The sequence below is a fragment of the Ranitomeya imitator genome, chromosome 4, assembly GCF_032444005.1.
Source record: "Ranitomeya imitator isolate aRanImi1 chromosome 4, aRanImi1.pri, whole genome shotgun sequence".
NCBI classification, from domain to species: domain Eukaryota; kingdom Metazoa; phylum Chordata; class Amphibia; order Anura; family Dendrobatidae; genus Ranitomeya; species Ranitomeya imitator.
In genome coordinates, this window is record NC_091285.1 from 231806643 (window position 1) to 231832817 (window position 26175).

General features: G+C 45.9%; 1 protein-coding gene across 1 annotated transcript; it reads left to right on the forward strand.

The window, feature by feature from the left end:
• Positions 1-8: 8 nt before the first annotated feature.
• Positions 9-24627, forward strand: CCDC59 (coiled-coil domain containing 59). The gene is made up of 4 exons (XM_069764407.1): positions 9-276; positions 4748-4991; positions 11709-11799; positions 24326-24627. Exons 1-4 carry the CDS (start codon positions 69-71, stop codon positions 24485-24487), a joined length of 705 nt encoding a protein of 234 aa, XP_069620508.1. The 5' UTR covers positions 9-68; the 3' UTR covers positions 24488-24627.
• Positions 24628-26175: the final 1548 nt, after the last annotated feature.

Below are 26175 nucleotides of genomic sequence, written 5' to 3' on the forward strand. Positions count from 1 at the left end.
GTGGCTGCGTCATCTCATTACGTAATGACGTCAGTGGACGTCGAGGAAAAGAAGGGAGGGGTAATAACATGTCGTCTGGATCTTTACAGCACAAGAAGAGAGGTCGAAATGTTCCCACCGAAGGCGGGTTTATGGCTAAACGTGGCCGTCAGACTGCGGTGGATAAGAGAGAAGGCAGCAGGAGCCGTGGGACGAGACCCGTGTCCGGAGGGAAAGTGAGGCGGAAATGGAGACCGAATCCCGAGCAGAAGGTGTTTCAGGGCAGCGCTAATGAAGGTGAGAAGAGCCCACGTGGGCAAGAGCTGTTTATAGTGCGCATGCTCTGTTTCCTAGTTACCATAGCAACCAATCGTCTGTAGTAAGCCGCTATGTACATAATATATGGCAGCATGTGTCTGATATCTGGTCCCTCAGCTGTACCACAGGGGACACGGGTATATGGCCCCTCAGCTGTACCACAGGGGACACGGGTATATGGCCCCTCAGCTGTACCACAGGGGACACGGGTATATGGCCCCTCAGCTGTACCACAGGGGACACGGGTATATGGCCCCTCAGCTGTACCACAGGGGACACGGGTATATGGCCCCTCAGCTGTACCACAGGGGACACGGGTATATGGCCCCTCAGCTGTACCACAGGGGACACGGGTATATGGCCCCTCAGCTGTACCACAGGGGACACGGGTATATGGCCCCTCAGCTGTACCACAGGGGACACGGGTATATGGCCCCTCAGCTGTACCACAGGGGACACGGGTATATGGCCCCTCAGCTGTACCACAGGGGACACGGGTATATGGCCCCTCAGCTGTACCACAGGGGACACGGGTATATGGCCCCTCAGCTGTACCACAGGGGACACGGGTATATGGCCCCTCAGCTGTACCACAGGGGACACGGGTATATGGCCCCTCAGCTGTACCACAGGGGACACGGGTATATGGCCCCTCAGCTGTACCACAGGGGACACGGGTATATGGCCCCTCAGCTGTACCACAGGGGACACGGGTATATGGCCCCTCAGCTGTACCACAGGGGACACGGGTATATGGCCCCTCAGCTGTACCACAGGGGACACGGGTATATGGCCCCTCAGCTGTACCACAGGGGACACGGGTATATGGCCCCTCAGCTGTACCACAGGGGACACGGGTATATGGCCCCTCAGCTGTACCACAGGGGACACGGGTATATGGCCCCTCAGCTGTACCACAGGGGACACGTGTATATGGCCCCCAGCTATACCACAGGGGACACGGGTATATGGCCCCTCAGCTGTACCACAGGGGACACGGGTATATGGCCCCTCAGCTGTACCACAGGGGGGACACGGGTATATGGCCCCTCAGCTGTACCACAGGGGACACGGGTATATGGCCCCTCAGCTGTACCACAGGGGACACGGGTATATGGCCCCTCAGCTGTACCACAGGGGACACGGGTATATGGCCCCTCAGCTGTACCACAGGGGACACGGGTATATGGCCCCTCAGCTGTACCACAGGGGACACGGGTATATGGCCCCTCAGCTGTACCACAGGGGACACGGGTATATGGCCCCTCAGCTGTACCACAGGGGACACGGGTATATGGCCCCTCAGCTGTACCACAGGGGACACGGGTATATGGCCCCTCAGCTGTACCACAGGGGACACGGGTATATGGCCCCTCAGCTGTACCACAGGGGACACGGGTATATGGCCCCTCAGCTGTACCACAGGGGACACGGGTATATGGCCCCTCAGCTGTACCACAGGGGACACGGGTATATGGCCCCTCAGCTGTACCACAGGGGACACGGGTATATGGCCCCTCAGCTGTACCACAGGGGACACGTGTATATGGCCCCCAGCTATACCACAGGGGACACGGGTATATGGCCCCTCAGCTGTACCACAGGGGACACGGGTATATGGCCCCTCAGCTGTACCACAGGGGGGACACGGGTATATGGCCCCTCAGCTGTACCACAGGGGACACGGGTATATGGCCCCTCAGCTGTACCACAGGGGACACGGGTATATGGCCCCCAGCTGTACCACAGGGGACACGGGTATATGGCCCCTCAGCTGTACCACAGGGGACACGGGTATATGGCCCCTCAGCTGTACCACAGGGGACACGGGTATATGGCCCCTCAGCTGTACCACAGGGGACACGGGTATATGGCCCCTCAGCTGTACCACAGGGGACACGGGTATATGGCCCCTCAGCTGTACCACAGGGGACACGGGTATATGGCCCCTCAGCTGTACCACAGGGGACACGGGTATATGGCCCCTCAGCTGTACCACAGGGGACACGGGTATATGGCCCCTCAGCTGTACCACAGGGGACACGGGTATATGGCCCCTCAGCTGTACCACAGGGGACACGGGTATATGGCCCCTCAGCTGTACCACAGGGGACACGGGTATATGGCCCCTCAGCTGTACCACAGGGGACACGGGTATATGGCCCCTCAGCTGTACCACAGGGGACACGGGTATATGGCCCCTCAGCTGTACCACAGGGGACACGGGTATATGGCCCCTCAGCTGTACCACAGGGGACACGGGTATATGGCCCCTCAGCTGTACCACAGGGGACACGGGTATATGGCCCCTCAGCTGTACCACAGGGGACACGGGTATATGGCCCCTCAGCTGTACCACAGGGGACACGGGTATATGGCCCCTCAGCTGTACCACAGGGGACACGGGTATATGGCCCCTCAGCTGTACCACAGGGGACACGGGTATATGGCCCCCCAGCTGTACCACAGGGGACACGGGTATATGGCCCCCCAGCTATACCACAGGGGACACGGGTATATGGCCCCCAGCTATACCACAGGGGACACGGGTATATGGCCCCTCAGCTGTACCACAGGGGACACGGGTATATGGCCCCTCAGCTGTACCACAGGGGACACGGGTATATGGCCCCTCAGCTGTACCACAGGGGACACGGGTATATGGCCCCTCAGCTGTACCACAGGGGACACGTGCATATGGCCCCTCAGCTGTACCACAGGGGACACGGGTATATGGCCCCCAGCTATACCACAGGGGGACATGCGTATCTGGTATAGGTTACTTGTGGCCATATGTGTGTCCTGTGTAGTATTGCTATGGGCTCATACACAAATTGCACGGTGTCCTACAGAGCTTCTCCCACAAAGTCAGTGGCATGTGGGGGTGTAATATGCCTAAGGTGCATTCTTAGTCTGATATTTGGTTTCCATTGGTTAATATTTCTTTGTAATATCTCATTGTGTGTTAAATTATGAAACATTCTAATATTTTGTGCATTAGATGCAAGAATTCTGCTTACAGTGCTTTAAGGCTGTGTGCACACGTTGCAGATTTTTCACGTTTTTTCGCTATAAAAACACGAAAAAACGCATACATTATGCATCCCATCATTTAGAATGCATTCCGCAATTTTTGTGCACATGAGGCGTTTTTTTCCGCGAAAAAAAACGTATCGCGATAAAAACGCAGCATGTTCATTAATTTTGCGGATTTCCCATTATATTATTGCATTGGGAACCTCCGGAAAAATCTGCAAAAAAAAAACGCCCCAAAAACACGGCAAAAAAAAAAGCGAGAAAAACGCATGCGGATTTCTTGCAGAAAATGTCCGCTTTTGCTCAGGAAATTTCTGCAATAAATCCTGAACATGTGCACATAGCCTTAATATTAGCAGGGCGTCTCCTGTTCTGTTCCCCCAGGAAACGTTTCATAGTATTGGAGTCCATACTCTCCCTAGGGAAAAAAAATCTGTGCATCCGCTTGTGAAGTAATTAATATAGCTTATGTGAAGAATGTGTTTCCATTCACAGTTCGTTATAAGTGGTCTGGAGTTATTTATCTGCATATTTAAGAGGTAGATTATTGAAGACCTGCTGTCCACTGTTACTGGTGGCTTATTACTGGGATTTCTGTTGTGAATTCTGCTCCTGGGCTCCCTCCGGTGGTTGTAAGTGGCACTTTTGTGAGTTCTGCTCTTGGGCTCCCTCTTGTGGTTTCAAGTGGTATGGCTGCTCCTTGGAGTTAGCTGTGGTCAGCTGCCTCCACTTATCTTCTCTTCTGCTCGGCTATTTAGGTCTGGCTGTTCCTTCAGCCAGTGCCACTTGTAAATGGTTCCTGGTTGGATTCACATCTCTTTGGAGTTCCCTGTTAGCTTTGCAGAACTGGTCAGGATAAGTTTTTGCTTACTTTTTCTGTCCATAGTTTGGTCTTATCCGTTCAGTGCTTTCTATGTTTGTCCAGCTTATCAGTATGAATTAATTCTGTCTTGCTGGAAGCTCTGGGAAGCAGATTTACCCTCCACACCTTTAGTCAGCTGTGGAGATTTTTAGTAAACTCTGCGTGGATTTTTGTAGTGTTTTATACTGACCGCACAGTATTCCATCCTGTCCTATCTATCAAGCTAGACTGGCCTCCTGTGCTCATCCTGGTTTCATTCTGTGTATGTCTTTTCCCTCTCCACTCAGTCATTATTTGTGGGGGGCTAATCTATCCTTTGGGGATTTTCTGAGGCAAGATAGTTTTCCTGCTTCTGTCTTTAGGGGTAGTTAGCTCTTAGGCTGCGACGAGATGCCTAGGGAGAGTTAGGAGCATTCCACGGCTGCTTCTAGTGTGTTGAGCTTAGGGTCTGCGGTCAGTACAGTTACCACTTCCCTTAGAGCTCGTTCCATGTTGCTCCTAGACCACCGCATCATAACAGATTTCCATCACCTCGTGTCCTTTCTTCCTCAGGGCTTGGCTTTGCTTTGTGGAGAAAGAAGAAAGTTCAGTTAGAATATCAAAAGCTGCTAAGAAAACGAAAGAAGGTGGAAACTAAAGAAGTATCCTATAGTGATCACTATCCGGAACATCTAAAGCATCTCTATGAGGCTGAAGAAGAGAGACTGAAAAGTGAAGAAAAGCAGAGGAAGCCTCAAACTGAGACATCTGAGACAGTAGACGAACAGAAAGAAGTAGAAGAAAAGAAAGAAGTAAAGTAAGATCCTACTAGTGGCATGCATTAATTGCTCATCATTGCTGGGATTGTATATTTCACAGCTTTCAAACTTGGACAATGAGTAGAAGCTGTTCTAATCTGATTGGGGCAAGTTATCAGTGCCGGCATGATTCTTTACAAGGGAATCCTATCATTGCACTAATCCAGTGTCAATAGATGAGGAGTGCTAAACCTTGAAAAGAAAAAATGGAAGGTTTAGATTACATATAGATTTAAAGAGGTGGTCTGAAGTCCAAAGTAATTTTCCTCCTAAATCCTTATCTATTTAGTGCCTAAATCTAAACTATTTTCTAATCTGCTTAAAAAAATAAATACATAAATAACTATTCCATATATTAAAAAAACAAACCTATCCTTCCCTAAAGGTACCGTCACACTAGACGATATCGCTAGCGATCCGTGACGTTGCAGCGTCCTCGCTAGCGATATCGTCCAGTGTGACAGGCAGCAGCGATCAGGCCCCTGCTGTGATATCGCTGGTCGGGGAAGAAAGTCCAGAACTTTATTTGGTCGCTGGACTCCCCGCAGACATCGCTAAATCGGCGTGTGTGACACCGATTCAGCGATGTCTTCACTGGTAACCAGGGTAAACATCGGGTAACTAAGCGCAGGGCCGCGCTTAGTAACCCGATGTTTACCCTGGTTACCATCCTAAAAGTAAAAAAAAAAAAAACAGTACATACTTACCTACCGCTGTCTGTCCCCGGCGCTGTGCTCTGCACTCCTCCTGTACTGGCTGTGAGCGTCGGTCAGCCGGAAAGCAGAGCGGTGACGTCACCGCTCTGCTTTCCGGCCGCTGTGCTAACAGTCAGTGCAGGAGGAGTGCAGAGCACAGCGCTGGAGAACAGACGGCTGTAGGTAAGTATGTAGTGTTTGTTTTTTTTACTTTTAGGATGGTAACCAGAGTAAACATCGGGTTACTAAGCGCGGCCCTGCGCTTAGTTACCCGATGTTTACCCTGGTTACTGGCATCGTTGGTCGCTGGAGAGCGGTCTGTGTGACAGCTCTCCAGCGACCAAACAGCGACGCTGCAGCGATCCGGATCGTTGTCGGTATCGCTGCAGCGTCGCTAAGTGTGATGGTACCTTAAGTACACTAGCTGATCTTGTTTGGTTTGTTTTTGTTTTTGATTTTCTCCACATTTCCTTGTGCGCGGATTAGCTCAGGCACTGAAACAAAGGTATCTGATGACTCTTCAATTCCGTTGAGGAGGCATGTGCTGCGGCAGTGGCCACAACCTCTGCCCCCTGATTGCGCTTCTTTTGAGTATCTCATGCACTGGGATTCGCAAACAGTGTCATCAAAAGGGAAGTAGGAGGGCGAAATAAAGCTCTTAGTGTAGATGGGGAATCTTTAATTTAACCCCTTTCTGACCTCGGACGGGATAGTACGTCCGAGGTCAGATCCCCTGCTTTGATGCAGGGCTCCGGCGGTGAGCCCGCATTAAAGCCGGGACATGTCAGCTGTTTTGAACAGGTGACATGTGCCCGCAATAGCGGCGGGTGATATCGTGATAAACCCGCCGCTATTAACTAGTTAAATACCACTGTCAAGCGCTGACAGCGGCATTTAACCGGTGCTTCTGGCCATCACATGATCGGAAGTCAGCGATGCATCAGAATGGTAACCATAGAGGTCCTTGAGACCTCTATGGTTACTGATCCCAGCTAGCTGTGAGCGCCACCCTGTGGTCGGCGCTCATAGCACACCTGCAATTCAGCTACATTGCAGCGATTTGATGATTGCTGATATGTAGCTGAGCCGATCGAGTTGTGCCAGCTTCTATCTGTGGGAGGCTATTGAAGCATGGCAAAAGTAAAAAAAAAAAAAAAAAAAAAAATGTGGGAAAAAAAATATAAATGTTTGAATCACCCCCCTTTCGGCCCCAACCACGGATCTCCGTGCTGACAATCTAGCCAATTACTTCAAAGAAAAAATTGACCATATTCGACAGGAAATCATCTCCCAATCTCTTCATACCATGCACTGTCCTCCCTCCCCCACTGCATCTAGTTCACTCTCTGACTTTGAACCAGTTACAGAAGAAGAAGTAAGCAGGCTCCTTGCATCTTCTCGCCCGACCACTTGCACCAGTGACCCCATTCCGTCACATTTCCTCCAGTCCCTTTCCCCGGCTGTCACCTCTCACCTAACAAAAATATTCAACCTTTCCCTCACTTCCGGTATTTTTCCCTCCTCATTTAAGCATGCCATCATACATCCATTACTTAAAAAACCATCCCTCGACCAAAACTGTGCCGCTAATTATAGACCTGTCTCTAATCTTCCCTTCATCTCTAAACTCCTCGAACGCCTGGTCCACTCCCGTCTTACCCGCTATCTCTCAGATAACTCTCTTCTCGACCCTCTTCAATCTGGTTTCCGCTCTTTACACTCTACTGAAACTGCCCTCACTAAAGTCTCTAATGACCTACTAACAGCTAAATCTAATGGTCACTACTCCATGCTAATTCTCTTGGATCTCTCTGCAGCATTTGATACTGTGGATCATCAGCTCCTCCTCACTATGCTCCGCTCCATCGGCCTCAAGGACACCGTTCTCTCCTGGTTCTCCTCCTATCTCTCTGACCGATCCTTCACTGTATGTTTCGCTGGTTCCTCCTCCTCTCACCTTCCCCTTACTGTTGGGGTTCCTCAAGGATCAGTCCTAGGCCCCCTCCTCTTCTCTTTGTATACTGCCCCTATTGGACAAACAATCAGTAGATTTGGCTTCCAGTACCATCTCTATGCTGACGACACCCAACTATACACTTCTTCTCCTGATCTCACGCCTGCCTTATTAGAAAACACCAGTGATTGTCTTACCGCTGTCTCTAGCATCATGTCCTCCCTCTATCTGAAACTAAACCTGTCAAAAACTGAACTCCTCGTGTTTTCTCCCTCTACTAACCTACCTTTGCCTGACATTGCCATCTCCGTGTGCAGTTCCACCATTACTCCAAAGCAACATGCCCGCTGCCTTGGGGTCATCCTTGATTCTGACCTTTCATTCACCCCCCACATCCGATCACTGGCTCGCTCTTCTTACCTGCATCTCAAAAACATTTCTAGAATTCGCCCTTTTCTTACTTTCGACTCTGCAAAAACTCTGACTGTTTCACTTATTCATTCTCGTCTGGACTATTGTAACTCTCTACTAATCGGCCTCCCTCTTACCAAACTCTCCCCGCTCCAATCTGTCCTGAATGCTGCTGCCAGGATCATATTCCTCACCAACCGTTACACCGATGCCTCTACCTTGTGCCAGTCATTACACTGGTTACCCATCCACTCAAGAATCCAGTACAAAACTACTACCCTCATCCACAAAGCACTCCATGGCTCAGCACCACCCTACATCTCCTCTCTGGTCTCAGTCTACCACCCTACCCGTGCCCTCCGCTCCGCTGATGACCTCAGGTTAGCATCCTCAATAATCAGAACCTCCCACTCCCGTCTCCAAGACTTTACACGTGCTGCGCCGATTCTTTGGAATGCACTACCTAGGTTAATACGATTAATCCCCAATCCCCACAGTTTTAAGCGTGCCCTAAAAACTCATTTGTTCAGACTGGCCTACCGCCTCAATGCATTAACCTAACGATCCCTGTGTGGCCTATATTAAAAAAAAAAAAAAAATTAATTAACTGGTTCATGCAGCTTTACATGAACACCCAAGCCTTACACTATGGCTGGTCCGAATAACTATAGCAATTGTTACCATCCACCTCTCGTGTCTCCCCTTTTCCTCATAGTTTGTAAGCTTACGAGCAGGGCCCTCACTCCTCTTGGTATCTGTTTTGAACTGTATTTCTGTTATGCTGTAATGTTTATTGTCTGTACAAGTCCCCTCTATAATTTGTAAAGCGCTGCGGAATATGTTGGCGCTATATAAATAAAAATTATTATTATTATTATTATTATTATAAAAAAAAAAATCAAACCTACACATTTGCTATCGCCACCTTCAGAATCACCGATCTATCAATAAAAAAAAAAGCATTAACCTGATCACTAAACAGGATAGCGAGAAAAAAAATTGAAACGCCAGGATTACGTTTTTTTGGTCACCGCAACATTGCATTAAAATGCAATAACGGGCGATCAAAAGAACGTATCTGCACCAAAATGCTATCATTAAAAACGTCAGTTCGGTGTGCAAAAAAATAAGCCCTCAACCGACCCCAGATCACAAAAAATGGAGACGCTACGAGTATCGGAAAATGGCACTTTTTTTTTTTTTTTTTTTTTTGCAAAGTTTAGAATTTTTTTTTTCACCACTTAGATAAAAGAGAACCCAGACATGTTTGTTGTCTATTAACTCGTAATGATCTGGAGAATCATAATGTCAGGTCAGTTTTAGCATTTAGTGAACCTAGCAAAAAAGCCAAACAAAAAAAAAGTGTGGGATTGCACTTTTTTTGCAGTTTCACCTCACTTGGAATTTTTTTCCCGTTTTCTAGTACACGACATGCTAAAACCAATGATGTCGTTCAAAAGTACAACTTGTCCGGCAAAAAACAAGCCCTCACATGGCCATATTGACGGAAAAATAATAAACTTATGGCCCTGGGAAGGAGGGGAGTGGAAAACGAACATGGGGGGGGGGGGGGGAAAGGAAAATCCCAAGGTTATGAAGGGGTTAAGTATATTAGAAAATTAGTTTAGATTATGGCACTTAATAGGGGTTTAGGATGAAAATAATTAAAATTTTGTACCACTCCCTTTAAGCGAAACATAATTGTAATAAAAATATTATTAGCAGAAATTCAAGCAAAGTCCTATAAATAACTGTTCTCCTATGTTCAGCTTAGTATGCCTGTACGTTCACCAGCAGCCCCTCGCAGTATCAGAAATGGGCACGATAGAGGAACACTTGATGGCTTCTTAGAATATATCACCCCTGTGTATTATAGTCCCGGGGTAGCCTGTGTTACTCAGCTTCTCCCAGGTGCCTGCATGTCAAGTCTGCCCATTTTAAAACAGCAGGAATTAATCGCTGTCCGGGCATACATTAGTGTGGAGAATCTGGATTACAAGCATTGCGGAGCTATATATGTAGTCTATGGAAATGGTGCTAATCTGCCTCACTATGGCAACCAGCAGGATGATTTATTCAGGTAGATTTAGTATTCCACAATCTTTATTTAGGCTTCACATGCGTTTTTTTTTTTTTTTTTTTTAACCCAGATTTACCAGGACCAGAGGCGGGTTTCCCTAGCTATGGAAACGTACAGTTGGCCACACTTGCAGTAGATGAAAATGGCGCAGTCTATAGCGTCCTTCTAAATTTCCTGGCTGTCATGCACTTTAAAGGGAACCTGTCACCCCCAAAATCGATGGTGAGCTAAGCCCACCAGCATCAGGGGCTTATCTACAACATTCTGTAATGCTGTAGATAAGCCCCCGATGTAACCTGAAAGATGAGAAAGAGAGGTTATATTAGTCACATAGGGGCGGTCCTGGTCCGGTCCGATGGGCGTCGCGGTCTGGTCCGGGGCCTCCCATCTTTTGACGTCCTCTTCTTGCCTTTACGCTGCGGCGCAGGCGTACTCTGTCCTGTTGAGGGCAGAGCAAAGTACTGCAGTGCGCAAGCGCTGGGCCTCTCTGACCTTTCCCGGCGCCTGCGCACTGCAGTACTTTGCTCTGCCCTCAACAGGACAAAGTACGCCTGCGCCGCAGCGTGAAGACCAGAAGAGGACGTCATCTGATGAAGATGGGAGGCCCCGGACCACGACACCCACCGGATCGGACCGCCCCCCCAGGTGATTATAATCTAACCTCATTTACTTATCTTTCAGGATACATCGGGGGCTTATCTACAGCATTCCAGAATGCTGTAGATAAGCCCCTGATGCCGGTGGGCATAGCTCTCCCTTGATTTTGGGGGTGACAGGTTCCCTTTAAAGAGTACATTTAGATGAATGTATTTTCTGTCTGTATTTTACATGTGGAATATGAACTGTGCACAGACCTAATGTAAACCATTTTGTTAGTCCACATGTGCAGTTTTTTGCATGAACTTCAGGTCCAATTTACGGACTAGTGCAAATAAATGTCAGGCCAAATTAGTTATTTTCTTCTGGGAAGAGGAGCACATGGAGTCTGTCACCTTTGCAATTTGTAGATGTGACTGGCCCAAGTTTCACAAAAGGTATCTTAAAGTGGACTCATAGAGTAAGGGGGAGAAGTAGTGGGGACACAACTGCTTGTTAAGGGAAGTCTAATCTGAGCTTGTTTTGCAATAGTGATATCCGAAAATACATGAGCAGCAAAAATAAGATTGAGGTTATGTGCACATGATCCATAAACGCTGTGGGTTGGACGCAGCATACCTCTGCATTGTCCAACTCCCAGTGCCCACTATGCGTCCACAGACGCGCGCGGAGACCGACATGTGGCTCATCTTTCCAGACCGCGGCATGTCAATTTAAGAAATTTCACCCATAGAATGTATTAGACGCTGGGAATCCACACGGTTCAGTGAACACAAGCAGATTCACCTGCATTAAATGGACTGCAGCGCCATGGACGCAGCAAACATCCAAAGCGTTGCTAGTTCCGGATCATGTGCACTGCCCTAATACATTTGATTTGTTTTTTGGTGTTCTATTCTAGTCAGTCATTTAAAATATGGCCTTTCCATGTCCTCCATTTACACCGTGTAATCTGTAAAAAATGTTATTTTTAATGCAGAGCAAGGAAAAAATTCAGGAAAAAAACTTCAATTGAAAAAGCAAACGAAGAATATGAACGGGTGCAACGTGAGCGTGAAAAGAAAAGAGAAGTAAGGGCTCCCTATATTACATATGATTATTTTGTTTTTAAACGTCTGTCACCATACAGCTCGTTTGTGAATAAATGACCAGTAAGCAGGCTATGAGTTGCGTTAATATAACCAATACTCCTAATTTCTCGCATTACAGTGCCACTGATGTGGTGGTCCTGCTGCTCATTGAGCGCGGTGCTGATAATCCAACTGCAGCCAATCCATCTTCTCCGCGGTGATGGTAACATGGTCAGCACATGACCAGAATGGCTAGTGATTGACTGCTGCTGCCACTTGTGTGTAGTGGAGAGCAGCAAGGCCACCAGGGGGCAGCAGAGATCACAATGGGAACATTCATTCTTCTTCCTAAAATTCCATATGACCTTTTTAACCCTTCTGAGGAAGCCTCTGGAAATGACAGTTACTATTGTGTGTACATACATACATCTTCATTGTAAACTGAGGTGGTAGCTATATACAACATTATGCATTTAATAACAGCGATATAGCTCCTATGGTGCTCACCAGAGCTAAAGTCCACTTGAATATAGAAGGTAGTAAGTTTGCCACTCGCCACTGTGTATAAAAAATGTTTTTATTGTAATTTCACGAAGTGGTGAGTGCCCCATTTACCCCTATCTAAAAAATTTTCTCATGTGAGCAGTAGCACTTATTTAGGTTTTTTTTGTGCTGTGGTGGCACTTCAAAAAAAATAAAGTTTTCGGTCTTCGCAACTGTTCTTAAAAATGCCATAAGAGGCAATCAAAAGTTTGCATTTACTTCTATAGTAGTATGAATAAAAATGTCAGCTTGCTCCATACATGAAAAAGTTATGCCTCTCAGAAAATGGCGACAAATTTTTGTTTTTAGTGTTTTGATTTTTTTTTTCTTCTTTTTCCCCACTATTTAAATATATAAAAAAAAAAAAAAAAATTGGCCAGACCTGTAAAATCGTATTTCCAGGTCACCACCTGACAGCACCCTGGAGGATGTCCTTCTTATCCGTCATGGGGCAGGAAACACGAGAGGTTTAAAGGACCCTCCCCCTACCACCCTTCAGTGTTTTTACTGTCCCATGATGGATAGGAACGGACGAGAAAAGACTGACGTTATGTGCGGGAGGTGTGGATCGGTGGGGCTCAGCTTCTCCCTTCCCACCATAAGGCACCCGCAGGCCGACACCCGCCCGAGGATCGCCTCTGCTGATCGCGGATCTTCATGCGGCCTTTTCCGGGGGAACTCTGCTCACGATACACCGCTCTCAAGTTCCATCCGCACGTCGCTTCCGGTTCGCGGCTAAGGGGGGGCAGGCGGCGGGTTTCTCCATGGAGAACACTTCCAGAGCGGTCGGATTGCGCAGGAGCAACAGCAACCAGGACATAAAGGTATGAGGGGCTGTGGTGCATGTGATCCTCATTCTACCATGGAGGACACATCTAGGTCTGATGCAGGGCAGGAGTCCTCGGACACGTAAGTGATAGGGCGGTAGCTCTAGAATTCTATTTGCAGCATGATTCTACGGTAGTAGTGGCCATTATATATTTTGTAGGTCTCCTCCTTACCAGAAAAGACCATAAAGAAGCCCAGCAAAAATAAGAAATGCCCTATTTGTGCAGCTAAGCTGAAGGATGCCTGGCAGAAACCCCTATGTGAGGCATGCACCAGCAAGACTGTAGGAGAAGAGCAGGCTTCTCTTATGTCTAATATGAGAGCCATTATAAGAGAGGAAGTTCAAGCTTCTGTATCAGGCTTGGTTCCCCCTCAACCGTCGCCTTCAGAAAGATCCAGGAAGAGGCCAAGAGAAGAGGTTTCCTCAGTGGACTCGACCCTTTCTGACTCCTATCTGGAGGAGGAGGAGGAAAGTAGAAGGTTTCCAGAGAAAGGAAGAAGATACTTGTTTCCGCTGCAGACACAGGAGAACTTTGAGGCAGTAAGGCATACTATGCAAATTGAAGAGCCTCAACCGATGTGTTCGGTACAAGATGAAATGTTTGGGGGGTTACGCTCTCAGACTTCTAAGGTTTTTCCGGTAAACTCCCATATCCGCTCTATGATTTTAGAGGAATGGGAGGAGGCAGAAAAAAGACAAACAATTCCCCATGACTTTAGACTCTGCTTACCCTTTGACCCAGAAGAGGTCAAGGAATGGGTGGCCATTCCTAAAATAGACATCCCGCTGGCTAAAGTGTCCGAAAGGATATCAATTCCGTTTGAAGACTCCTCTAACTTAAAAGAGCCCATGGATAGGAAGGCAGATGGCCTTTTAAAAAGGGCCTGGGAAAGTTCAGCGGTAATCATGGGAGCTAATATAGCGGCAACATCAGTGGCTCGCTCCATGCACCTTTGGATAGATGATCTCCAAGATCAGTTGTCAGCTAAAACGCCTAGGGAAACTATTTTAAAATCTCTCCCTCTGTTAAAACTAGTAACCACTTTTTTAGCAGATGCTTCTGCAGAATCCGTAAGGTTCGCGGCTAGGAGTCAATTCCTATCCAATACAGCCAGAATAGCTATTTGGCTCAAGAGCTGGTCAGGAGATATGCATTCTAAGAACAAACTTTGTTCTATACCCTTTTCAGGGGCAGAGTCTTCGGACCTGTCCTCGATGATATTTTGGAGAAGGCCTCAGATGTAAAGGTTTACACAGTAAAATATCGATATTTGCAGATGATACAAAACTATGTAAAGCAGTTAATACAAGAGAAGATAGTATTCTGCTACAGATGGATCTGGATAAGTTGGAAACTTGGGCTGAAAGGTGGCAGATGAGGTTTAACAATGATAAATGTAAGGTTATACACATGGGAAGAGGGAATCAATATCACCATTACACACTGAACGGGAAACCACTGGGTAAATCTGACAGGGAGAAGGACTTGGGGATCCTAGTTAATGATAAACTTACCTGGAGCAGCCAGTGCCAGGCAGCAGCTGCCAAGGCAAACAGGATCATGGGGTGCATTAAAAGAGGTCTGGATACACATGATGAGAGCATTATACTGCCTCTGTACAAATCCCTAGTTAGACCGCACATGGAGTACTGTGTCCAGTTTTGGGCACCGGTGCTCAGGAAGGATATAATGGAACTAGAGAGAGTACAAAGGAGGGCAACAAAATTAATAAAGGGGATGGGAGAACTACAATACCCAGATAGATTAGCGAAATTAGGATTATTTAGTCTAGAAAAAAGACGACTGAGGGGCGATCTAATAACCATGTATAAGTATATAAGGGGACAATACAAATATCTCGCTGAGGATCTGTTTATACCAAGGAAGGTGACGGGCACAAGGGGGCATTCTTTGCGTCTGGAGGAGAGAAGGTTTTTCCACCAACATAGAAGAGGATTCTTTACTGTTAGGGCAGTGAGAATCTGGAATTGCTTGCCTGAGGAGGTGGTGATGGCGAACTCAGTCGAGGGGTTCAAGAGAGGCCTGGATGTCTTCCTGGAGCAGAACAATATTGTATCATACAATTATTAGGTTCTGTAGAAGGACGTAGATCTGGGGATTTATTATGATGGAATATAGGCTGAACTGGATGGACAAATGTCTTTTTTCGGCCTTACTAACTATGTTACTATGTTACTATGTAAAGAAAGGGTTCCCTGAAGACCAGCCTTAGGCTGGGTTCACATTGCGTTCAGTGACACCGTTAAACAGACTACGTTACACCGCGGCATAACGCGGTGTATTGTAGTCCGTTAACGCCGCCATTGAATGCAATGTCGGACACACCGCTCGCGCACGCCCACAATGGCCGTGCACTAGCGATGTGCCGTCATTTGAGTGACGGACCCGAGACGCGGGCTGCAGCGTTTCCGGGTCCGTCACTGCTAGCGCAGATGAAGCTAGCAGATGCTCCATCTGCGCTAGCGCTGGGCAAAGTCGGCACTTGCGTTAGCGCAGTCCGTTTAACGTATGCGTTGAACGGACTGCACTAACGCAATGTGAACCTAGCCTAAAAGATTTCAGCCCTTTCGTAGACCCCGTTATAATCAAAAGCCAGATTACAGGGGGAAAGGGAAGCGGGGTAGATGGAGTTATCAAAAAGGGAGAGAGCAGGTTCAAAAACAAGGACTCGAGCTATTCAGGTTTGGGATCTAACTACCGGATAAAGTGACGCCATCAGAGTAGGGGGCCGGCTATCCAAGTTTCTAGGGGGATGGAGGGAAGTAACCACAAGCCCATGGGTCTTACAGGTGGTATCCCAGGGATACAGGATAGAATTCATGTCTTTACCTCCCGAAAGATTCTTAGTTTCCAGCTCCCATCTAAATTCAGCGTCCCCCATGTGGTCAGACATCCAGGACCTCCTGGACATGGCAGCAATTGTTCCAGTACCCCCTCAAGAAGCGCACAGAGGTCACTACTCAAATCTCTTCTCAATAATATAACCGTCGGGAGAGTCCAGAACAATAATAAATTTAAAACACTTAAACAAATGGGTAATATACAAAAGATTCAAAATGGAGTCAATTCGGTCAACTATTCCCCTTCTAGGAAAAGACGTGGTAATGTGTACTATGGATTTAAAGAGTGCATACTTCCATGTGCCAATTCACCCAGACCATCAAAAGTTCTTGAGATTTGCGGTAAAAATGGAGGGAAAAATCTACCATTACCAGTTCCGCTGCCTACCCTTCGGTCTAGCTTCTGCCCCTAGGGTTTTTACAAAACTCATGGTAGAAGTCATGGCCTATCTAAGACATCAGGACATCATGGTGATCCCTTACTTAAGGTACTGTCTCACAGTGGCACTTTGGTCGCTACGACGGCACGATCTGTGACGCTCCAGCGTCGTAGACTGCGGTCACACTCTGCAATGCGCGACGCTGGAGCGATAATTTCATGACGTATTTGCGATGTAGAATCAGCAGAGGAGGTGGAGAATATCGTGCACACCTTTGTTACACAATGCGATCATGCCGCCACAGTGGGACACTTGACGACGAAAGAAAGTTTCAAACGATCTGCTACGACTTACGATTCTCAGCGGGGTCCCTGATCACAGTAGCGTGTCAGACACAGCGATATCGTAAGGATATCGCTGGAACGTCACGGATCGTGTCGTCGTAGCGACCAAAGTGCCACTGTGAGACGGTACCCTTAGACGACTTTCTAATAGCAGCAGACTCCGCAGTCCAGCTCAGGGTCAACTGTCAATCCCTCATCTTCACACTGGAAAGTCTAGGATGGATCATAAACTGGACAAAGTCGGATCTAGTACCCAAGTCAAAAATAAAATTCTTAGGAGTCATTCTGGATTCGGAGGCAAGGATGTCTTACCTACCAGAGAAGAGGCTAAGGGGCATAATAGCAAAAGTCTTATCAATTTACCCGAAGCCGGAATTCTATCAGACGCAATGAAGGTTTTAGGACAGCTGACGGCCGGCATTCCTTGCGTGAACTGGAGCCAATTTCATTCTCGGCGACTACAGCAGGAGGTCCTTACGTCCTGGAACAGAAAACAAAACTCGCTAAGTCAGGAACTGAGACTCTCTCTTCAGGTCACAACATCCTTAAAATGGTGGACGCTTCCCATAAATCTTCAGGTTGGTGTGCCATGGCTTCAAAATCCAAGTATATCAGTTACAACACACGCAAGCCAGCAGGGCTGGGGGGGCCACGTCCAGGGAAGTTATTTCTAGGGACGTTGGGGAAAGAAGCACAGCAATAGATCATCGAACTACAGGGAGCTACATGCAGTCTGGAAGGTCTTAGCAGCCGCTCCGTCCCTGGTAAAGAACAGGCATGTAAAAGTCTTTTCGGACAATATAACAATTGTAGCCTTCCTTCGACATCAAGGCGGTCCAAGACATATGGCATTGCAAGTCCTGGCGGAACAGATCTTCAGATGGGCGGAAAAGTCTGTACTGTCAATCTCGGCAGTACCTCTGGAAGTTTCCAAAAAATCAGTTAGCGGACTTCCTAAGCAGGAGAAGAGTGGTCCAGACAGAGTGGGAACTCAACAACGAAGTCTTCAGCAGTCTTTGTCATTGCTGGGGGAAGTCAGAACCTTCTACTCTATAAATCCGTGCGAAAGCCCAGCAGGGATCGATGCTTTCTCACATCCCTAGAGCAACGGGTTACTGTATGCATTCCCTCCTTCAGCATTGATTCCAAGAACGCTCAGGAAAATCTGCAAAGACAAGGCCAAAGTCATTCTTGGGCTACGTTCACATTTGCGCCTTTGGGCGCAGCGTCACCGACGCATGCGTCATGCGCCCCTATCTTTAACATGGGGTGCGCATGGACATGCGCATGCGGTATGCATTGTACTGCGTTTTACGACGCATGCGTCATATAAACGCACAGACGGCGCAGAGGACGCTACTTGTAGCGTTTTTCCTGTGCCGAAATTCCTGCTGTGCTTTCTTATGACAACGCATGCGTCGCAAAACGCAGCGTTGTGCACATGCGTTGTTGGCTGCGTCGCCGACGCTGCGCCTGACAACGCAAATGTGAACGTAGCCTTATAGCACCCCATTGGCCAAAGAGGAGTTGGTTCCCCTTACTAAAGAAGTTATCAGAAGAGAAACCCTTCCTGTTACCGGAAAGAAAGGATCTTCTTCATCAAGGCCCAGTTCTACACCAGAACCCAGAAGCTCTTGGCTTGGCAGTCTGGATCCTGAATGGCAGGTCCTAAGAACAAAAGGGCTATCGGATGACATTATCTCTACCCTCCAAGTCAGTAGAAAACCGGTGACGTCGGCTATCTATACGAACATATGGAACTGATTTTGCAGTTTTTGTGAGATGACAGTTGACACTGACCATCCTAATATTCCCAAGATCCTTGATTTTCTGCAGTCAGGATTTTGGAAAGGGCTTAGACCTAGTACGTTGAGGGTCCAAATAGCAGCCCTGAGTGTGTTCTATGATTTCCCTCTATCTACTCATCGCTGGATTAGTCAATTTTTTAAGGCAGTTCAGAGACTAAAACCTTTAAATAGGAGATCGGTGCCGACATGGGATCTTAACCTAGTCCTTAATGTTCTATGCGAACAGCCATGGGATGTAGTGGGGGACATAGAGATCAGTAAGCTTTCCCTAAAAACAGCATTCTTAGTGGCGAATATGTCGGCAAAAAGACTGGGGGAATTACAGGCTCTACCAGTACATAACCCGTATTTACAAACTTTCAACGATAGACTAGTCTTAAGACTCGACCCAGCCTTCACCCCTAAAGTTGTCTCAAATTCTAATATGAATCAGGAAATCGTCCTGCCATCGTTTTGTCAGTTCTCTAAAAATCAAAAATTAAGGTATTTCCATGACTTGTATGTTAGGGAAACGATGCTAAGGTTCCTTGATTTAACTAGACCCTGGAGACAGGATAACAACCTGTTTGTCCAGTTCAGAGGCCCGAATAAGGGAAAAAAAGCATCTAAAGCTACCATTGCGAGGTGGATAAGGTCTACAACAGGGGTGTCAAACTGCATCCCTCGAGGGCTGCAAACAGGTCATGTTTTCAGGATTTCCTTGTACTGCACAGGTGATAATTTAATCACCAACTCATTATTTGTGTAGGTGATTAAATTATCACCTGTGCAGTACAAGAAAATCCTGAAAACATGACCTGTTTGCAGCCCTCGAGGAATGCAGTTTGACACCCCTGGTCTACAATTAGTTGAGCTTATGAAGCACAGGGAAAAACCTCCCCGGTTAGCCTTAGGGCCCATTCATCTAGGGCCATGGCCACGTCGTGGGCGGAGAAAGGAGGGGCTACGGCAGAACAAATCTGCAGTGCTGCATCCTGGTCCAGCCTTAGTACCTTTTCGAAACATTACAAGCTAAATGTAGTATCAGCTCAGTTAGCTTTTGGTAGGAAGATACTTCAAGCAGTAGTCCCATCCTAAATACCATTCTCCTTTTGGTATTTCTCCAAGGTAATGTCAGGTGGTGACCTGGAAAACGGTAATTAGACCTACCGGTAATTGTATTTCCAGGAATCCATCCTGACAGCAATATTAGTTCCCTCCCTAATGTATATTCTTGATACTCATGTGATGTAACATTTGTATGACTGTTTAAGTTGTTATAATAAACCTTATTTTTGCATCCATCTAGAGGTGTTACTTTGAAAAGCACTGAAGGGTGGTAGGGGAGGGTCCTTTTTAACCTCTCGTGTTTCCTGTCCCATGACGGATAAGAAGGATGTCCTCCAGGGTGCTGTCAGGATGGATTCCTGGAAATACAATTACCTGTAGGTCTAATTACTGTTTTCTAGGTCATTTTAACCACACAATGAAACCCGTTAAATAATTTTCCATACACCCGGACAGTACCGTAAATGGCAAATCTCCAGAATAATAAGGTGTAACCACTCTGTATGCCTCATTGTGGATTCCTGTTCCTGAAGGAGACCTACAGCCCTGTGCTGAAAGGTAAAGTCAGTGTGGAATTTTCTTAGTTTTCTTTTCTTACCTGGGGAAATCCCCCTATTTACAATTTTTACCTTTTTTGGGGCAGATGGCACTAGACTTTCCGCCTGCTTTGGCAGATTGAGGGAGGGGAAAACAAAGCAACCAAGGCACAAGTACACAATAGTGGTCGGTCAGGTCCCAGTTATTCTTCCAGATCTAGGATGGATTGTAAACAAGGGCAAATATATCCTCTCAAATTCAGGTTTTATTCCAGAACTGTAATGATCTCAACCCTTTCAACGTCGTTTCCTCACATAAAAAAGAATGGGAATCAGATTTTAAAGATGCCGGTCATCAGGAGATCCTTCCGGTCCAGAGTAGAGTTGAGAGAATTTGATTGGGTTCCTGCTTATTCGGCAAGCTATAGTACTTACCGAATAAGCTGCACAAGGAACCGTGCTTCCTGGATCACTCCTGCTGATCAACTGTTCAGCTCCGCAGCTGCATGTGTCGTGCCTGTCACACAGCCGTGACACATGCAGCTGTGGAGCCAAACGCTGATCAGCCTGAGCGATCCAGGAAGCCGGGTTCCCTCTGCAGCTTATTCGGTAAGTGCTATAGCTTGACAAATAAGCAAGGACCCGAGAAAAAAAGCTCAACTAGTCCAGAGCAATGGATCCAGACATCTAGACAAAAAATCCAAATGTTGGTAGAAATCTTGGAATCCATTCAAATGTTTCATCTACCACCCCATCTAGAATACTTAGAGGCTGTTTCATTCAGCCCCCCTTTTTTACAACCTTCCTGGAGGAAAGATTTGTCATAAATCCTGATCTAACGTTTCTTCCAAAAAGGGTTTCTAGAGTCCTTTTTGGAGCTTAAAAAAAAATGGTTCTCTTCTCTGAGAATCAAAGATCTTAGGGTGAGGTAACCCTGCCTTCGTTCATTGGATGTCAGAAGATGCCTGCTTAAATACCTTTTTAAAAGTCATGGGTCCCTGAGGAAAATCTTCTTTCACTTTTGGCTTATTCCAGGGCCCCATGAAGCCTCTCTGCTCACACCGGTATGACTGACAGCCATCAGCTCCCTGAAAGAATAAGGTTCATTTTCTCCTAGTAGCCACACACTCATTAGAGTGGACGTACAGCATGTTAACATATTTACTTACAGATTAATCTTACATCTTCATGGTAAGTGTTTGAGAACAGCTTTTCACCACCTCATATGACTGTAGAGTAAATGGTGTAAAGGCTAAACATCCTGTAAGAGTAAGCCTGAGGACACACTTCATTTGTGAACTTGAATAAACGAAGTAGAAGAGCTTCCAATGTATACTTCATTTCCCATAGGTCCTATTCCCCAGGAGGTGGCTGAGTGTTCTTTTGGACTTCGTCTGTTATGCATCTATTTATCTGGTTATATAACTGTATAAGAGAGTGCATCAGACTGTACTTTCCTATGCTGGTTAACCCCAAAAAATCATCAGTGGTGGATGGGTGGCTAGGTATCATCACGATTGTATCTAACACAATGTGAGATTATCCAGTCTACATGCATTCTGATGAAAACACTTCAGTTGTTTGTTTGTTTGTAACTTTTACTCAATACTTTTCTCTTTTAAATAGATATTTAATGCAAAACATGAGCTATACAGTACAGACCAAAAGTTTGGACAGCCCTTCTCATTCAAAGGTTTTTCTGTATTTTCAGGTCTATGAAAATTGTACAAAAAGACAGCGCCACAATGGATGGTGAAAAAATAAGCGCTTACATTTATTCTGCCTCCTGTAGCGACATTAAAGCTTGATAAATGTCTGACCGAAACGTCGCTACAGGAGGCAGAATAAATGTAAGCTCTTATTTTTTTTCACCATCCATTGTGGCGCTGTCTTTTTGTTTTTTGTGGTCTTGATACTGTCTGAGATGGGCTCTCTGGTTTTGGAAGTGTGCCCTTGTGTCCGCTGAGACCTTCAATCTATAAAGAAAAGGGTGCGGTTTTGACTTTCTTTTGTTTTGACTCTTATGAAAATTGTACATTCACACTGAAGGTGTCAAAACTATGAATTAACACATGTGGAATTATATACTTAACAAAAAAGTGTGAAACAACTGAAATTATGTCTTATATTCTAGGTTCTTCAAAGTAGCCACCTTTTGCTTTCACTGCTTTGCACACTCTTGGCATTCTCTTGATGAGCTTCAAGAGGTAGTCACCGAGAATGGTCTTCCAACAATCTTGAAGGAGTTCCCAGAGATGCTTAGCACTTGTTGGCCCTTTTGCCTTCATGCTGCGGTCCAGCTCACCCCAAACCATCTCGATTGGGTTCAGGTCTGGTGACACTGGAGGCCAGGTCATCTGGCGTAGCATCCCATCACTCTCCTTCTTGGTCAAATAGCCCTTACACAGCCTGGAGGTGTTTGGGGTCAGTGTCCTGTTGAAAAATAAATGATGGTCCAACTAAACGCAAACTGGATGGAATGGCATGCCGCTGCAAGATGATGTGGTAGCCATGCTGGTTCAGGATGCCTTCAATTTTGAAAAAATCCCAACAGTGTCACCAGCAAAGCACCCCCACACCATCACACCACCTCCTCCATGCTTCACGGTGGGAACCAGGCATGTAGAGTCCATCTGTTCACCTTTTCTGTGTCGCACAAAGACACGGTGGTTGGAACCAAAGATCTCAAATTTGGACTCATCAGACCAAAGCACAGATTTCCACTGGACTAATGTCCATTCCTTGTGTTCTTTAGCCCAAACAAGTCTCTTCTGCTTGTTGCCTGTCCTTGAAGGCCTGCTGCACAAAGTCTCCTCTTAACAGTTGTAGAGATGTGTGGTGCTAGAACTCTGTATGGCATTGATTTGGTCTCTAATCTGAGCTGCTTTTAACCTGCGATTTCTGAGGCAGGTGACTCGGATTAACTTATCCTCAGAAGCAGATGTGACTCTTGGTCTTCCTTTCCTGGGGCAGTCCTCATGTGAGCCAGTTTCTTTGTAGCGCTTGATGGTTTTTGCCACTGCACTTGGGGACACTTTCAAAGTTTGTCCAATTTTTCGGACTGACTGACCTTCATTTCTTAAAGTAATGATGGCCACTCGTTCTTCTTTACTTAGCTGCTTTTTTCTTGCCACAATACAAATTCTAACAGTCTATTCAGTAGGACTATCAGCTGTGTATCCAATAGACTTCTGCACAACACAACTGATGGTCCCAACCCCATTTATAAGGCAAGAAATCCCACTTATTAAACCTGCCAGGGCACACCTGTGAAGTGAAAACCATTCCCTGTCACTACCTCTTGAAGCTCATCAAGAGAATGCAAAGAGTGTGCAAAGCAGTTATCAAAGCAAAAGGTGGCTACTTTGAAGAACCTAGAATATAAGACATATTTTCAGTCGTTTCACACTTTTTTGTTAAGTAAATAATTCCACATGTGTTATGTGGACAGTGTAAGGCTACGTGCACACGATGCGGATCCGCAGCGGATTTTCCCACGCCGAAACGCTGCAGATCCGCACTGTGATGTAAAGTATAATGTTATTCAATGAGAAAAAAAAAATATCTGTGCAGATGGTGCCGAAAAATCAGTGCGGAATTGCTGCGGATTTCAAAGAAGTGCATGTCGCTACTTTTGTGCGGATCTGCAGCGTTTCTGCACCCCTCCATGTTAAAATTCCACAGTGGCAAAAAACGCAGAAAAGTTGCACAAAATCCACATAAAAACTGCGGTAAATCCGCTGCTGCGGATTCTGCCAGGAGATGCGGATTTTGTGCAGAAAATTCTGCACCTCTTATCCTACGTATGCACATACCCTGAATGTTTGATTGTCATGAAAATGCAGAAAAATCTTAAATTGAGGTGTGTCCAAACTTTTCATCTGTACTGTATATATATTTACATTAAACATTTATAATAAGAAATACAAATTAACATTAATAACAATGTAAATTGTCACTAACGATCTAAAAGAGAAGGGAAAAGCAAGGGAAAAAGTCAGGACTAAGTAGGGAGGAAAAAAGGGGAGAGACCAGAAAAGGGAGGAATAAAAATATTTTTTAATTCTTTTAAGCTTGCTTGTTTACGGTTACAACATTGGTATTACCATGTGTGTTCTTTACATTTGCCAGAAGTATACTTCGTGACCTGCTAATGAGACTTATTTTTTTGTTTCAGGAGGCAGAGAACAACAGGAAGAAAAAAGAAGAGGCTATCAAACTTTACAAACAAAGGAAAATGGAAGCCTTCAAAGTTTTAAGCTCAAAAACAAAGAAAGGACAGCCCAACTTTAATGCCCAAATGGAATACTTGCTTAAGAAAATTGAAGGAAATGCCTAATTTATTTGAACACCTGTTCTTAAAGGGTGCATCGTTCTGGTGCGTTGTCACATTACATCCTTTCATGTGAGAGGCTTTTTTGCATAACTATATTTTTAACATATAGTTTTACAATACCAAATAAAGTATAACATGAACAATTTTATGTTTGTTTTTTTTTTAAAATGTTATCAAACGGGGAGACAAAATTTGGAGAAGCCATAATTATATCGGTATCTCTCTACACTACTTGAGTGCCCAGCAGTTTCTTCTCCCTAGTTCTGTCTCCACGCACAGGAAAGACCCCTCAGCTAAACATTGGCTAATGCTCTGCCTGTGATTGGCCGAATGAGCATTTTTTACCATTTGCTGTGAGTTGAGACTTTTTTAGGGGACCTGTCACCTTAATTGGCACCATTTACCTGCAGATATGGGGTTAATTTGCAGGAAAATAGTGTTTACAAATCTGCCATGCTGTTTTTCTGTAAGTACAGCTATTCGGTGGAAATAAAGTTTATTCCACCCAGTAGTGCCAGCTTTCAGTTATAGAGAGATTTTGATAGGACTTAAAGAGGTATTCTCATCTGCAGGATCCCATCCCAATATGTGGTAGGTGTAATAATAATTATTAGCAAATTCCTCAAAATAGAAATATAGTATAACAACTTATTGGCCTGGATGGACATGTAGGGGGTGATATTGGAGAATATTATAAAATTAATGCTGGGACGGCTTTGGTTTTAATGGTATGGGAAGCTATGAAGGCTTATTTTAGAGGACTCTGCATTAAAGCGAGATCCTGGGTAAAGACAGGAAGGATCAGATGTTGATTAGAGAAGTGGAGGAAGCAGAGAAGTCATTAATCAATGATCAGTCCCCGGAAGCACAGGGAAGGTTGAAAGGCGCAGACTAGAGTATGAAAACCTGATGTGTGTCACAGTTATATTTAGTTTATAGAGTGTACAGGGCCCCGTTATGGATGATGAAGACAGGACTGAAAAGAGACTCAAGGTGTTCTGAGGAAGGAGCCGACCTTCTACACATGATGTGCTCGTTCAGCCCTTTTGGGTGAAAGTGCTCAATCTGATTCAAGAAGTGATGGGGTAAATATTGTGCGTAACCCGCTGACTTGCATCTTAGGATGTATGGATGCTATTGCTACAGATGAATGTTGGAAACTGGCTATTGCAAGATTACTGTATGCTGCTAGGAAGCTTATTGCGATGCATTGCTTAGATGACAAACCACCAGTCAAAAAAGAATGTGAACAAAATAAACTGTATTGTCCTCATGGAAAGGAATATTTACATTAAGGCCGGCCTCACACTAGCGAGTTTTACGGACGTAAGAGCGCAGAAACTACGTCCGTAAAACTCACATTAAATACGGCACAATTATTCTCTATGCCCCCTGCTCCTATCTGCCGTATTTTCCTGATCAGTATTATACGGCTTTCTACGGCCGTAGAAAATCGCAGTATGCTGCGTTTGTCACCGTATTGCGCAAATAAAACGTCAATGAAAGTCTATGGAAGCCCCAAAAATACGGATCACACACGGACCAGCAGTGTGACTTGCGAGGAATACGCAGTGGTGTTGGAGAGAAAAGCCGGTAATTCAGTGCGGTGTACAGTAAAATCACACTGACAGCTTACAGTAGAATAGGTAGAATAAATGTGTACACATAGAATAGGTGTGTGTGTGTGTATA

What these genes read in the sequence shown, in the direction of transcription:
- CCDC59 (XM_069764407.1), top strand. Translation starts at nt 69, where the DNA reads ATGTCGTCTGGATCTTTACAGCACAAGAAGAGAGGTCGAAATGTTCCC. An exon ending in TCAGGGCAGCGCTAATGAAG is followed by an intron (nt 277 to 4,747) that starts GTGAGAAGAGCC and finishes TTTCTTCCTCAG; the next exon opens with GGCTTGGCTTTGCTTTGTGG. An exon ending in GAAGAAAAGAAAGAAGTAAA is followed by an intron (nt 4,992 to 11,708) that starts GTAAGATCCTAC and finishes TTTTTAATGCAG; the next exon opens with AGCAAGGAAAAAATTCAGGA.